The following is a 17,021-nucleotide window of genomic DNA, read 5'->3' as shown; positions in this document are numbered from 1 at the left end:
TCTGGTGTTCTATATACATATTACGATTAGTTGCATTTCTTATATCATTGCTGTTGAGAATTCAAAATTTTTCTCTACTTTTTTAATATTAATTTGTAATTGATCCACCTTTATGTTTGACTTGGTAAAAATACATGTACCATCACACATTTGTATTCTTCTCTGGAGTAGCTATTTACTAGATTGTACCCTGGCAAGTTTATATGTTTGCATTTATCACTTTGGAGCCAATGCTCGGTGATACATATTATGCTTGCCTGATTTGTATCTTGAATTATCATCTCTAAATCAATTTCTTTTCCTTCGAGCCTTTGTATATTTAGGTGAAGAATATTCAGATTTGTTATTGCATTTGTATTATGGTCTTTTCCTTTCTTGTTTTTATTTACGTTAGCCTTTTCCCTGATTTTTGGAGATTCTTTTTTGGATGAGTCACTAGTCTTTACCATAAAAAATCATCTTTTAGTTTTTTTGGGATGCACTTTTTCCGACTTGAGATACGGGTATTGTTATCAGTAGTTTGATCACATACGTGTGAAGCTACATGCGTACATGAGATGTCTTTTTTTGGAGTGGCCGTTGGTTATACCTACTTCTGAATGTTTTTTACCTGAAGTTTTTGAAGGACTTTTTTTCCACCATTTTTTCTTCATTATCTTTGCATTCACTTTTGCTTTCTTTTGGTAAACTATGTGGGTGTAACAGTTCCCATTCTTAAAGTCTACAGGAGGATCTGCAGGTTTCTACCGCACACAAATATAAAATCATTTTACACTGAATAATAACAAAGAAAGAAGAAAAAACACTAATTATACACATTGTTCACTGCACAACCTCCACCTCCTTCAGTGGTGGCGCCAAATTTCTAGATGCCATCAAAGATTTAGGTGTGCCATATCTTCAAATAAAACTGTATGTTAATATTTATCTATAGATATTCATTATATTTTGATCGTAAAATTTGTCCATTTTATTTTGATAGAGTAGAGAGCTTGATATTAAATGACCCACTCTTGATACCTCAATCATCTGTGTGAACAATTAAGAACAGGCACACAAGTTTCCGTTTCCATGTTTCATTTGTTTTCTTTCCAGGAGATTTTAATGTTTAGCGAGTGGAATGATGTGGAACTGGAGCTACAGCCGAGGCATCAGGAAAGCCCCATCTACTCTCGCCTCATTCTTATGGACGTGACTGCCACGTGGGACAACAACTGCTCGACACCCATTCCCCAAATCAACAGGATCAACATGGGAGTCCAGCAGGGAGAACTGCTTGTTGTTGTAGGACCAAGCAATTCGGGAAAGGTCAGAATGCTCTATATCATTTAGAAGTGGTCATGTAATGATATTAGAAGTACAATATAAAAATATATATATACTATGAAATACTTACATTTCGTGAGTATCTGTTTTGCGAAAAAACACAATGTTTCGGGATCCTACTGTTCCCTTCTTCAGGTTTTCATCTAGGCCAGTATGATCTCTACATAACTGCGTCAATTAAGGCAAGGATTGAGGTAGCAGGTAAAACAGGGCCACCACTTGAGGGCCGCCACTGAGTTGGCGCCGCACTGGGGAAAACAACCAAAAAGGTATAGTGGGAAAACTCCTTCCCACTAAGACGGTAGATAAGAAATAGTAATCGCTTTTTAACTTCATTCATTTACATATAATCACATATGCTGCACATGTTGATCATTTCTTTATCTCGCCTTTATCCATCTCCATTGTTTATCTCAGTTCATAAATTTATGTAAGCACAATTTCAGTTGACTAAACACTTTCATTCAATTCGCGTGCACATTGTTACTATAATCTGCGATCCTAATATTTCTTCCACGTGCTGCCATCTATGATTCCTTATTTCAATCATTGGCCATAAGGTTTACATGTGTGGGTATGTAACAAAAGGCATTTAATAATATATATACACACATTGTGGAAATTTCTCATTATGATTCTGCTTCAGATATTGTAGTTAGCGATGATTTTGATCCTAATAGAAAGTTTTTACATTATTTTCGTGAATTCATTTTATATTCCCTATTCAAAATATCTGTGTTGTATGTAGATTTATATAAAAAAAGTTAAATAATTACACACTTAACAACATATGTTCTATGATTTTCTGAAAAACAGAAAAGAAACAGTCTCCTGGGGAAAATTCAATATTCTAAATGCGGTCCGTAAAGGGTTAAAGCTAAGCCATGTCTATCAAGAAAAAGTAAACTGTCCTCACCCCCACCCCATTAGTTGCCATTACTGTTTGAATATTATCTTCAATTCCATTGAACTTTCCTGTATGTAAAACTTTAGTGTTATCAAATGCATGTAGTTTGATTGATGATAATTGATATTTACAGAGTTCGCTACTGCAGATCCTTCTAGGCGAGCTTGCCCCCTGCAGTGGTATTGTGAATGTGAATGGGAAGATCTCTTACTGTCCCCAGGATTCTTGGATCTTTCCTGCAACTGTCAGAAGCAACATCACTTTGGGAGCAGAGCACAATAAATTCAAGTACCGCCAGGTGATACAGACATGCTGCCTGGATTCTGACATAAACCTTCTTCCGCTCGGGGATCTGACTACAATAGGAGAGGATGATCAACTGATCAGGAGCAGTTTCAAAGCAAAGATCACCTTGGCAAGGTATGCGAGATTTCGTCCTCACCGTCAAGTTAAGCACAATATGTCATGTTTATGATCAGAAGTGAGAGATGCTCAAGAGGGACACGTGAAGGACTTCCTATCTAGGAGGGGTGTAAAAATACATTTTGGGGATAGTGTAAATCCAGATAGCACAGTAAGCTTTCTTCAAGCTTGAAACAACCTTTTCATGTAAAGTGAACAAGCTTGCATCAAGCATATAATGGCAAGCCTTAAGCATGCTTGAATCAAGTCAACTAGTTACCACATGTCAAGCTTGTGAAGAAAACTGCATGCTTGATACAACCTTGTCAAAGACAACTGCCAGTTTGATTTGATTTTGTCTTTTTGAGAAGCTACAAGCAAGCTTGCCACAAGCTTTTGTGCTATGTGCGAATGTTTTAGAGGAGATGGGGAGTGCCATGTAATTTTTTGACAGGCTTCTTTTTAAGATTTAATTATAAATTCACTTTGTGCACAGATAGGCTAATTGGGACTAGGCATACAGTTTAATGTGGGGTCCTCCTCAATGGTGCAGTGGTAGCGTTGTAATCAAGGGGTCCCGGGTTTGATACCCGGTGGAGGCACGTAGTGGTTTGGATCCCACTTTAAACTGTAGGTCCAGTCCCGATTATCCTTACTGTGCATAAAGTGGACTTAAAACACCAACTCAAACCAAACCAAACCAAGTTTAATGTGGGATCCAAACCACTATGTGCCTCCACTGGGTATCACACAAGGAAATGACATTACCACTACGTTATTGGGGAGGCCTCTTTTTACAGATCCGTGTGTGTGTTTTTGGATAAAATATTATCTGCCAAATGCCATCCAATACAGTTTCAGAGGTATGCAAAATGTAGGGCAATGGCAAACACTTCCTTTGAAAGAGAAGAAGTGAGAACTCACTTAACCCTTCATGTATCAAGTATTCTTTGTATTGTGCCAGCATGTATAACACTTCTATTTTCACACTATACTGACAAAAATATTCAATACCAACTGATTGGTTGGTTGATTTGGTGTTTTAAGTCCACTTTATGCACAGTAAGGCTAATCGGGACTGGACCTACAGTTTAAAGTGGGATCCGAACCACTTGTGCCTCCACCGGGTATCGAACCCGGGACCCCTTAATACCAACTGATAACCCACCCCCTAGATAGGGGTAGTGTACACTACCCCTGGGTATGTTAAGTGTCCGGCACTATGTAGGTCATTTGTTAAATTTAGTGGCATGGCAAATTATTTGATCTGATTTGACTTTTTGTTATCTAGCATAGCTTTCTGCCACATCTGGCTAATGGTGATGAGTGATGATATGATGAAACTGATGAAGGGACACTCAAAAAGAACACCCATGCGCAGGCTGAGATTCCAACCTGGGATCCCTGGCATCGTAGCATGCTGTGCTAACTGCTCTGCCACAGAGGCTGCCCAAGATACTTGTTACGCATCTTACTATAATATTATAAGGGGAGTGATGGGTCAGTTAAAATCATCCATGATGGCAGGGATGCTTTGGTCTGGTTGGGGAGACACCCCTTCACCCCCCATTAATTTATGCTTATTTTGATTTCCAGAATGACAAATAATCTTTTACAGGGCCATCTATAGGGAAGCAGACATATATCTCCTTGATCAACCATTCTATCACCTGGATAGGAACACAGTAAAGCTCGTATTTAATAGATGCATAAGGGATTTCTTAAAATACAAGACACAACTACTGGTTACATCACGACTACAACTTTTAGAAGCTTACAACCATGTAATGGTAATGAAGAATGTAAGTATTGCATCCACATCATGTACTTATTAATAAGATATATGTGGTTTATTATAATATGTTTGAATTTTTAACATGGAATATACCATTGTGGCTGTCAACTGGAACGAGCTTCAACCAGTACGAACAATGGAGGCATGTAAACACAATCTTTAACATATTACATTGTAGCAAATTAACTTGGTTTTAGCAAATTGCAGGACAGACAGACAGACAGACAGACGGACACACACACACACACACACACACACACACACACACACACAGAGAGAGAGAGAGAAAGAGAGAAAGAGAGAGAGTGAGAGAGAGAGAGAGAGAGTGAGTGAGTGAGTGTGAGTGTGTGTGTTAACTAAAGTTAGTTAGTTAGTTAGTTTTCTGCCATGCCTGCAGTAATCAAGATGGACGATAATTTAAATTTATTCACTATTTTGACTTTAATTATAAAGAGAACTGAATCAATGCTCATTACTGCAAAAAAAACAGAAAAAGTATGTTGTATACTAAATTATAGTGGATGAAAGAAGGCTTATATAGTGGTGAACAAGGTTGTCAAATATCTTAACTATTGTCCGAATGCTCTGCCTGGTCACTGAAATTTTAGGGGGGATCCCCCCCACTGAGTTCATCACTGGTTGGGTTGATAGTGCATGACCAAACTTATAAATTCCATAGGGACTTACAAAATAGGTGTATTAAAGAATCTTTCGTTTCAGGGAGAAATGGAGGCTTGTGGAACATATGAAGACCTACTGGAGAACGGCATAGATTTCGAGGATGCCTATCACGAGGGAACCTTGCATAGGAAAGGAGAAGAAGATGGCGAGACGAACATGTCAGAAAGCGAGGAAGAAGCAATTAAAGCATGTTACGACTACTGCAGAAAAGCCTCCCGACCTGTAAGTGTCTGACAATATCATAGGATATGCTGATATGATCTTCTTACTTGAACAGTCAAGGACACTTCTGGTTTGCAATGACCCCATTGAAAGTCAATGCGGATGTTACAACCTAGAAGCGTTTGTGACTGAACTTGCATAAAATTTACAGGTGCTGACAAGTTTTCTACTATAAAATGGCAACATTTCATAAATCGTATGTTGTTGTTGTTGTTGTTGTTGTTGTTCTATTACTACTTACTACTACTACAACAACAACAAAATGAGTGGAGAGGCCTAAGGGGAACAGGAATATTTTATGGGGGCAGTCATTGCTCGAAGTGAGGGGGATGCAGGGAGATATCCCTCCCAGCTAGCAAAATTTTCATAAAGCATCCCCCACGTATCTCATTGTCCCCATGTTAAACCATAGGAGCATCCTCCCCAGCTAGCTCCAAGGCTCAAGCAAACATTCCCCCAGCTAAGGCTTTCCACTTTGAGAGCTGGGGGCAGTCCTATTTAATATACCTCTATTTATCATACATATACTGTGCATTTGAACTGAAAGAGTAGCTGTATTTATGCATATAGTTATTCTTGATTGCTAGAGATGGTAAGGTAGGTGGACTGGTCGATTTAAGGGATGCTTGTCCCCTGCTCAACCTGTAGTGCTTTCATTATGATTAGCCGATAGAAGCAGAAAAGGCATAAAATGTGAAAAATACTGCACACAAATACATTAATTCGTATTTTCAATAAATTAAAAATACAAAACTTTGTTACTTACATGAAATGAGTATCTATTTTATACACAAATACAATTGGCTCATTTACCACTGAAACTTAACATAAAGACAGATGTTCCAATGTCAAGATAACTAAGTATATCATTATGAAACAAACAGTATGCAAGCATTCTGCTATAAATACATCCTTAGTGAAAATGACCTGATGCATTTTGCCCCAGAAAAAGTAAATAGTATGACTAAAAAGTGCAAGAACAACAACAACTCCTACTACAATGCTGCAGCAACAGAAGCAACAACGTACAGTCTCACAACTCTGGTAAGTTCAACTCAAAACTTAAAAAAATCTCTAAATTCATAACAAAATGTCCATTACATTTTATGTGTCACTTAAAAAACCTACTGACCTATTACATCTTAAAGCCAGCCTCTTTGTCAGAGTAGTTAGTGTAGCATGCAATGATGCCAGAGGTTCTAGGTTCAAATCCTGCTAATAATGCATGAATTACAAAAACGCTGACAGAAAAATGTGAGCGGGGACATAGAGGCAGGCATATTTTCTGAGGGGGCAGCCATATTAATATAACATAATTATAATAAAAAGAGCATTTAGTTTATCTACTTTGCTGGGTGGGGTGAGGGACACCAGTGTATTGAGGTAGGGGGTTAACTCCTGGACCCCTCTCGTATCATCACTGGTGCTCTCTGATCTTTATAATTCATCCTTAATACTGCAATTAACTTAGGGGGTGTAAAACAATTAAAAATAACTAAAACACAAATTACCCCCACACCCCCTATACGCCTTCATGGCATGGTGCTATGCACAGGGGAGCACTTTACCTTTTTTTTTTTTTTTTTTACCTTTTTAAAACACAAATAGCATTGTTTATGAATGATCTTACTTATTTTCTACAGGTAAGAATAAAATATGGGCACCAACATTTGAGCCATTATTCAAGGATAATAATTGTGCATGGTGCAACTGCCCTTGAGGAACAAGACCTACTGACCGACTGCCAGCCTCACGCCCACATGCCTGAACAGAGGTGGGAGATCATCCCAACAGTTACAGGGTGTCGTGTGGTCAGCATGATGAACTCCCAGTTGTTGTTGCAGGTTTACTATGACTGGGTTATGCTACTCATTCATAGCTCCCACATTTCTCATGATGGTGGGTAGCCTCTTGTCCCATACACTGGCCAAAACGTCAGGCAAAAAATTGTTACACTTTCTCCCAGGAAACTCGAACCATCATGCATCCCATAACCAAAGCTTAGCACCTTAGACCACATGGCCATCCCAAGTAACCAAAAGTAGTTGGCCCAACATTGGACCAATCGTACTGAAAATGATTGACCAAATATACAAACATACCATTTGGCAACAGTAATTTTGGCTGTGGTTCCAACATTGGCAGGTTTACGTTGGGTCAATGTACAGAAAACTAAAGTGTAGGTAGGTTTGTGTTCTGATATACATAATTCATTGCGAGGTCAAATATAAACTATGTACAAATTATTTATGTAAAATACAAAAAATACACAGCACTTTATCATTCATTCATCATTGTTTTCAAGGTACCTTCAAGTGGTCGTACTTAGTTTTCCATCTTTCATGGAATTTACTCTGCACTTAACATTGTTTAACCACCTTCACAAGAATACCTGTAAGAATGTTCTTGTTCTGCTACAGCTAAAGAGACAGACAATATGCAATTCCCAACACATCTTTCATCCATGGTGTCTGACAAGATTAGTGACTACAAACTAAGAATAGCTTCCATTTTCATTAGAAAAATATAATATTTCCAGTATGTGATGTGACTGAAATATTTGAAAAGAAACACTGTTGCATGTCCTTTCTTTTACACTCTAGAATTTACAGCATACTCTTGAAAGTTGTCTTAACACGAGAAAGTAGTTTTTAAAACTGATATTGACTAACTTTTCCATGGTTGGGTAAACATTAGCAACAACTGTTGCCCAACATAAGACCAACTTAAATTTGCGAAACAACGTAAACCAAATCTTTCCCACTTAAAAACTGACGTTGGCTCAATGGTTGTGGTTATTTGGGATGGCAGAGGACATTCAAAGATTTATATTTGGAATAAGAATTCATTCCTTACATTAGGTAACAAGGGTTTTAGATAACATTTCCTTCATATGTGAATAGTGCAAATGTAACTTTTGTGAAATACAAATGCATCTTTCAATTAAGACATACCAAGGTGAGTCTATGAGTTATTCAGAATATTGATGACTATTAATTAACAGTTTTCTATTTTCAGGCAAAGCTGAAGCAGACTTCTGCATCATCGGACCATCAAGGACCAAGAATCACAAGCACGAAAGCACTCTTTGACTTTGTTAAAGGTTGTGGAAAGTTTATTGCAGCAACTGTACTTGTGCCTTTCATCATAGCTCAAACATTGACATGTACGTGGGACTACTGCTTCATGGTGTGGTAAGTTATTAACATAAGCTTGCACTGATAGAATGCTATTAGCCCTGTCTAGCTTGCTACTCTTTGTGATAGGCCTCCTGGATGGTGTAGTGATAATGCCATCACCTTGTAATCAAGAGGTCCTGGGTTCGATACCTGGTGGAGGCACATAGTGCTTCGGATCCCACTTTAAACTGTAGGTCCAGTCCCATTAGCCTTAATGTTCATAAAGTGGACTTAAAACGAACTCCAAGTCAAGCTACACTTTTTGACACAAGGTGTAGTGCAGGTGCATCTCAGTATCATCAGGTGCATCAAGTAGGCGATAAGTTGTTTACAAATCCAAAGGATTCAACAAATGTCTGTTTGCTGCTTTCATTGTTCATTTGATTGGTCAGCACATATCACATGACTAAACACCACACTATACACTACTCCAGAACATGGTCAAACAGCACAGACACCAAATACACTACATGACACCAAACCAACAAAGTAGACATCTCGGTGTTGCACTTTGTAACCAACTAGATGTGCGAGTGCAAAGAGAGTTATATACTTCAGCAAACTAGACAGTACCATTCATATTGTATGCATTAGTTTTCTCAGATCGCTTTCTCAAAGATGCCTATGTTACCTCCAAGACTGTGGATACAGCATCCTGGAATGATTCTAACACCCAAAAAAATTGGCTTGAATAAATCATAAACTGTGTAAATATCAAAATTGAGCTTGGGTAATTTAAGGGTGTGGATGGAGAGGGTGAGACTTAAAAAAGTCATCAATTAAAAGAGTAATTAATAATCAATCCTCTCACTTGGCCGCGGTGGCTCAGTCGGTGTAGTTCCTCGGTGGACGCTGTGGGTGTTGGACATGCTGATATCGTTCTCTGATAGTGTGTTCCCCGAGTGTAGCTAGTGAGTCAACTACGTCTGAAAAATTGGACTTGTAACATAAGAGACAAACCGATAAACTTGTAAGTACTATAGTGGCAAGTAAGAATAACGAAATGAATAGGTTAAATACGATAAAGATAAGCTTTCCAGTGGATGCTCCTAAACCGAGGGCAACGGATATACATGAATTTATTCACGGACAATTCCGTCTGCATGTTGACGAATTGATGGGAATACAACTCCCCACAATTTTGCGTTGTGTGTATGTTAAATTTGTGAGAGAAGCGACAATGAGAAAACTATTAGAACAACATGGGCCTGACATGGAGTTTCGTTATGCTGATGGCAATAGTGTGAAAGTGTCATTAGAAGATGCGGGAAGGGAAGTGAAATTTGTGCGTGTCTTTAACTCCCATTGGAAATGGACGATGATAGCGTGAAAGAAAAACTGCGAGAATTTGGAACTGTCGATAGTGTAGACAAAGAAGAATGTTCGGGGAACTTTCGATACCCAGTGTATAATGGAGTGCGAGTGGCTAAAATGGAAGTCACAAAACCAATACCTTCGTTTCTAGTAATACGCTCATTTCAGTGTCACGTTATCTATGATGGACAGCAACGGACGTGCCAGATTTGTCACCAGCCTGGGCACGAACGTAGGATGTGCGACCTTCGTCAACCCACTGTCCTGAGAGTTCCGCTCAGGCAAGGAAGAAACTACAGTCAAGTGGCGCAACAACGAGAAGGACCATACCAAGAAGTTCCATCCAGTGAAACACCTTCTACTAGCCTTGAGAATCAGCTGGAATCAACTGAAATACATACAGAAAGACACCCTAACCCCCAGAAGGATGGAACACCTACCAACCCCGTAGAAGACAATACGAAAGAAGCAGAAGTGGCAGTGGCGGCTTCGAAGATCCCAGAGGAAGATGGTACACCATGCTTGGTAACTAAGGAAGAAAACTCCAAACCGGAATCAGTGAGATAAGTAGTCGTAGAGGATGGCGTGGTACGCACCAATGACATTAAGGAACAGAAGACAGCAGAAAGACAGGAAGAACAACAAAACGAAATGGGAGACGATATGGATAGTGAGTTGATTACTGATGAAGATAGTGAGAGTAGTAGTGTAAATATGAAAATGGTAGTGGAAAATGTAACTGGTACAAAAAAAACGGACTAAAAGTGTGGCGAAAGTGAGCGACATGAACTTAGCGAAAAGAAGATCTAGGCGAAGGGTAGGTGATTTAAGTAAATCAAAACAATAATTTAACAAATAGTTTGGCCTTGATAATTGGTGTGAAATATTGCATATATAGCCAAAATAAGATTAAGGTAAAATGAACTGGAAAAAAGTATTTTCTTATAATTCTATATATATTTATATATATATATATACATGTAATCCTTATTTTTCATTATACATTCATAATATGTTGACCTATACAGTAGCTACTATTAATTATAATAAGTCGTGTAGTAAAATTAAGCAGGAAGCTTTACTAGACTTCCTTAAAAAAGCATATGTGGATATAGCCTTTTTGCAAGAAATTGGAACTCCATATTTAGAAGACGGTAACATATATGATGAGTATAATAATTTTACTCCACAAAATCATGGTACAGCTCTCTATATTCGTAAAGGAATACCAATACAACAGGTACAATGTTACTATTCAGGAAGAATAATAACAGCAATATTAAATGGAATAAAACTTTGTAATATTTATGCACCTTCTGGTTCACAAAACAGAACACAGCGGAACCACTTCTTTCTAGAAGACGTGGCGGCGGAATTAAGTGGTAATATTACATCTATCATCTTAGGAGGTGATTTTAATTCAGTTCTAAGAAACATTGACCAAAAACCAGGTTACAACTACTCCCCAACTTTAAAGGCATTAATAGATGGATTACAATTAGTTACATGGAATATGTTAAAGGAAATGAAGAAGGTTATACGTACATCAAACCAAATCATGCCTCGCGCATTGATAGAATTTATGTATCTAATAATATTAAGCACCATGTTTCTAATGTGCAAACTTTCCCAATTTGCTTTACAGACCATTTTGCATATATCGTTAGGATCAAAATAGATTCAGATAATATTTGTAGAGGGCCAGGTTTCTGGCATTTAAATAATGCATTGATTCAAGACAAGGAATTCATAGTACGTTTTCAAGAAAAATGGAAGACGTGGTCAACAAAAACTACTTATAAGACAAATCTTGTGGAGTGGTGGGAGAGTTGCTTTAAAGTAGAATTCCAAAAACTTTGTAAAAACTATGGAAAACAAAAATATCAAGACAGAAATAGTATGTACAATTTTTACTTTAGTGTTTTGCATGAATTAAAATATCAAGTATTGCAAGGTATTTCAGTACAAGATAAAATTAAGTATGTTCAGGCGATATTATTAGGATTGCATAGAAATAAAATAAAAGGTATTCAAGTAAGAAGTAAGGTACAGCCCTTTGATCACGGAGAAACAACCACATTATATCATATAAAACAAGAACGAAATAGAGGTCAGAGAAAAATTATAAACAAAATTAAAAACAAACATGAGAAAGAAATTATAATGCAATCTGAAATTCAACAAGTAATAAAGGAACATTTTCAACAAAAATTTGAAACAGAAACGATAGACATAATAGAGGGCAACATAATAATAAATAATATATCCACAATTCTTCAGGATGAAGATAGAAATATATTAGAAAAAGAGTTTACTCAGGAGGAAATAACTAAAGCGGTTTTCAGTTTACGTGGAAATGTATCACCAGGTATCGATGGTATTACAAGCGAAGGTTATAAAAAGATATGGCCTACTATAGGATCCACAGTAACTAAGTGGGTTCAAGAGGCATTTCACAAAATTAAGATAGGAAAAAATTGTAGTACTGGAGTGACTGTTTTAATACCTAAGGTAAAGAAACTGATAACAATTAATGAATACAGACCAATTAATCTAATGAATGTTGAGTATAAAATCTTAACAAAAATAATATCCAATAGGTTAAAACCATATATGTCATTGTTAGTAGGTAACACACAATATGGAATGCCAAGTGTTGGCACCATACACCAAGCATTAATGATAACTAGAGATATAATAGCAACATATGAAGAGAAGAATGACACTGACGCAGCTATTTTCACGCTTGACTTTGCATCTGCATATGATTATGTTAGCCATAAATATTTAAAATTAGTTTTACAAAAACTTGGATTTGGTGACAAATTTATTAGTTGGGTACAACTATTAACTAGAAATATATATATTAAGGTTCTTGTTAATGTGTTCCTAACAGGTGAAAAGGGGAGTCTTACAAGGATCCCCGTTAAGTTCATATCTGTTCATGTTATCGTCATAACCTTTTCTGAACATAATTCAAACAAAATTGTCATCTCTGAGATATTGTGAAAATAACTTACATGTATGTGGGTATATGGACGATGTAACAGCCTTCATTAACTCGAAGACTGATTATGAGGAAGTTATAGTCTGTCTAAATGAATACATGCAAATATCAGGTGCAAAAATTATTTATAAAAAATAGTATTTGTTGCCACTGGGAAAGCAAACAAACTTAACATATGGACGTGAAATTGTAACTAAAGATAAAGTAAGAATATTGGGGATAGTTTTTCAGAATAAATTACAATCAACGATCAATATAAATTTTGAAACAATAATAAATAACATACAAGGTTTGATTAAAACCAATGTGTTAAGAAATTTATCGCTTATATCACGAGTGCATTATTTAACCAGATACATATTCGCAAAAGTTTGGTTTGTTGCAGCACTCTTCCCTTTGTCAAGAATTTTTGCAACACGTTTACGATCGCTAGCTACGTATTTCTTGTGGCAAGGTCAGGTTTTCAGAGTGGCTTATAACACTGCAGTGCAACAGCGAACGGCAAATGGATTGGGACTAATGCATGTGGAATGGAAAGCAGCGGCATTGTTCAACACGTGTAACCTACAGATGCTTATACAACAACCAGATAGCTACACAGCGATAGTGCTACGATCGATCCTCGATAAAATTCCCTTGACCTTGCCAATGCACAGAGCAGCTATCCCGAAAAACTTTGCTTATCTTTTACCTTCTATTGCAGAATGTGTGTACAGACTGGGAGCAGGAAGTACGATAGCGAACCTACAAGTCAATGACTTGTATTGTCAGGAACTTGACCTAAATACGCAGTCAACAAAAGTAGAACAACAAACTCCCAATAAGGAATGGAACTTAGTATGGACGAATGTTTGGGTGAAACATTTAACTAACAAGGTTCAATCCTTATGGTACATATTAGTACATGATAAATATGATACCAAAAGTAAAAGACATCGACTTCAATTCAGTGACACGTCATTATGTAATGTGTGCAATGAGGAAGATACAATAGAACACAGAATATCTAAATGTCGTCACGCAAGTACCATGTGGCAACAATTACGAAACATGTTAAGTAGAATATGTCGTACATCAACAGCTAACTATGCAACACAGACTGTAATAATACCAGATTTTAAGTATTATCCTAAAACCAAATGGAATGCAGTACAATGGCTTATTACTATACTTTAAACTGCACAAATATTAAGTACGCATGCAATTTTAAAGATTGCTTACAACAAGAATTAATGCAAAACACTATTGTTTATAATAGAAAGAATTATGCAAATTTCCTAAAGGTTGTATATGAATAAAAAGAAGGTATCTTATTTTTAACCATGTTCATATAAAATGTAATTTGTAATAAGAGTAATAAAAAAAAAGTCTGTAACGTGTCTGACTACCATGCTAAAGGTCCCGGGTTCGATCCCCGGCCGGTTCAAATCCGGGAACTTTTCTAACGTTGGAAGCGGCCCCGGCACCCACCCAGTGTCGAATAACATGGGTACCTGGGGGAAACCCTGGGGGGTAAAGGCAGTCAGGGGCGTGATGCTGATCACATCACCCCCACTCACGACCAGATCAAGAAAGTGTGGGGCATTACCCCCACACCCCCTATACGCCTTCATGGCGTGGTGCTATGCACAGGGGAGCACTTTACCTTTTTTTACCTTTACTCACTTTGACATCAAAAAGGAAGTGATTATCCCAAGGATGTCCAAGACTAATTCTTAATTATGAAATAAAAGGTGAGGAACCAGAAATTATCTTACCTCTTAAAATTTGAAATCAACTAACATCCATCAAGATTTCTAAAACTTGACTATCATTTACCAAGTAACGTAAGAGTAGGCAGCAACCTCTTTTAGAGGTCTAAAATGCAATATCACTTCATTGATAGTTAAAATTGTGATCACCCACTTCCCACAAATATATCAAACTAACTATGAATCATCTGTTAATATAAGAGTAATTTGTGCCTCCCCTAGATATCTAAAATTAATTGTTTACCTTTAGAATGTAATTGTAACACTTACCATAAACTTCAAATAAACCCTGTGACTGGCACTTAGAAATAGCTCATCTGCCTTCCTGATAGTTACTTGTATATCAACATTAATTGAGTTACTTTGTTTTTAAACAAGGTTTTTGGTTGATTGATTTATTTAGTTTATTTTACTTAATTTTTGTGCTACTTTTGGCTAATTGTAAAGATCAGAAGAGTGATGAAATGATGAAATTGATGAAGTGACACTTGAAAATAATGTCCATGCTCAGGCTGGGATTTGAACCTGGGATGCCTGGTGTTGCAGCATGGTGTGTTAACCACTTTGCCACAGAGGTCGGTTTTTAAACAAAGTAGCTAGCTGCAAATACTAAAGATTGATATTTAGGAGAACCATGACTAGAATGCCAAATGAGTGTGGTTAGGAGTGGTTAAAATTTTCATAACTTTTCAGAGATATAATACAAAGAGAATATTATGAATAAGAGCCACGCCAGGTCTTGATAGGTTTCTTTGCTTTTGAGAGTTAATATCACTCTCATATTTAGGGACTGAGGGACTGAAGTGCTGATATGTGAATAAATCCGGTTTTTATATATGTTGTGTTGGATGTGTCTAGGTGTAGGTGATGGGCAAATTGGGTGCACTGTTTTCTATTTTCACATTCTTGGTCCACTATTGTAGCCAGGCCTGAGCCTGTTGATGTCCCATGACCTTGTTGAGATCTGCTTTTCCCACGGATAGCTATTGTCCCCTTGATGGTGTAGTTCCAGTTGTGATGATTTATGTTGTAGTGAAATCAGTTCTCTAGCCACATAATGTTTTTGGAAGTACAATTTTTCTGTATGGAAATAACATCCAATGCTAATTGGACATTATCCATTGTCTAGTGTTTTTAACTATCCTTATTCTAACGCTACATTCACCCTGTGCTTTGCACCATGCCATGAAGGCACACAGGGGGTGTAGAGTTAGGGCCCCACACTTTCTTGATCACTGCCGAAGATGGGGGTGGTGTGATCAGCTCCACACTCCTGGCAGCCTTTACCCCCCAGAGTTTCCTCCATGTACGCACTTTATATGATGCTGGGTGGGTACCGGAGCCACTTGAACAGGTGGAAAAGATCCTAGTGCTCCCCCACCGGGGATCGAACCTAGGTCTCTCGCATGGTAGTCAGATGCGCTAACGACTGAGCTACCTTGTCTTCAGGTAAACACATTTCAATTTTGCTAGTATAGGGGATCAAACTTACAATTGGTTAGTGCATTGTATTGTAGTAAAATCACAATCTGCCATAGGTTTCATCCCCAACATTAGCAAAATAATTTTTTTGACCTGAAGACAAGATAGAGGTGCTCTCTCAAAACACAATGTTAGAATGAATATAGTTAAAAGCACTAGACAATGGATAATGTCTAATTAACATTGCATGCTAATGTAAAACCATTGTTATTAACATTCAGAGAATAGAAATTCTTAATATCTTTCATCCATCTTCAAATTCAAGTTCAGTCTGTGGCTGTTCTAGCAAGAATTCCCTCTGTAGCATTGCTCACTAGTCCTTCTTGTTTGTGCAACGTAGGATTTACCACAGGTAATATGACACTGATAATCCCAGATGTCTTCAGTCCTAGATATTAAACAAAGTTTATAATAGACTCTGCATTTATGGTAGCAATTTGTTGTAGATGGCAATGTTGCGGTGTGTTGAAAAGTGTCCAGTATCTTCTTGTGATCTTGATTTCCAGGAGTGCCCAGGTTTGTTTGTATGCTAATTCTGCTGCTCATGACTCTATCTAGTGTTTTGCTGATGCTGCCTTCTTAGCAGTCATTCTGCCTAAAAGCTGTACATAAGTAATGCATCATAATGCATTCTTCATTGGTGTTGAAATAAATTCACTTTTAACCTAACTTCTTCTTTTCTTTGTGACAGGACCTATTATGTGGACTACGAGAGGACACCGAACATATCAATGAATGGAACTGTGTCTAATCTCGTGATAAGTGCCACAGGTGGCCAATCAGAGGGCTTTATTCTGTGGATGCTACTCTTGGTCATTTTCCTCATCTTTCTTGGAGGCTACGTCTACCTGGTCTCGGCATGCCTCATCTCCAGTCGTCGCATGCACAACTCGCTTCTGTGCACAATACTCAAGTCTTCCGTGAATGCTTTGGATGCGTCAACATCAGGCGAGTT

General features: G+C 37.5%; 1 protein-coding gene across 1 annotated transcript in view; it reads left to right on the top strand.

Moving 5' to 3' along the window:
- LOC145994177 (ATP-binding cassette sub-family C member 4-like) overlaps positions 1–17,021 on the top strand; it is a 73,497-nt gene that overhangs the window by 27,892 nt on the left and 28,584 nt on the right. Inside the window, exons 9-14 of the mRNA XM_083130274.1 lie at positions 1,096–1,308; positions 2,367–2,653; positions 4,254–4,437; positions 5,151–5,333; positions 8,352–8,527; positions 16,758–17,014. Coding sequence (XP_082986400.1) covers positions 1,096–1,308; positions 2,367–2,653; positions 4,254–4,437; positions 5,151–5,333; positions 8,352–8,527; positions 16,758–17,014 — 1,300 coding nt within the window. The remainder of the gene's footprint in view (positions 1–1,095; positions 1,309–2,366; positions 2,654–4,253; positions 4,438–5,150; positions 5,334–8,351; positions 8,528–16,757; positions 17,015–17,021) is intronic.

Source organism: Lepisma saccharinum, chromosome 10 (assembly GCF_977018435.1).
Source record: "Lepisma saccharinum chromosome 10, izLepSacc3.1, whole genome shotgun sequence".
Classification (NCBI taxonomy): domain Eukaryota; kingdom Metazoa; phylum Arthropoda; class Insecta; order Zygentoma; family Lepismatidae; genus Lepisma; species Lepisma saccharinum.
Note: the sequence above shows the minus strand (reverse complement) of the source record. Positions and strands in the feature narration are given on the sequence as shown.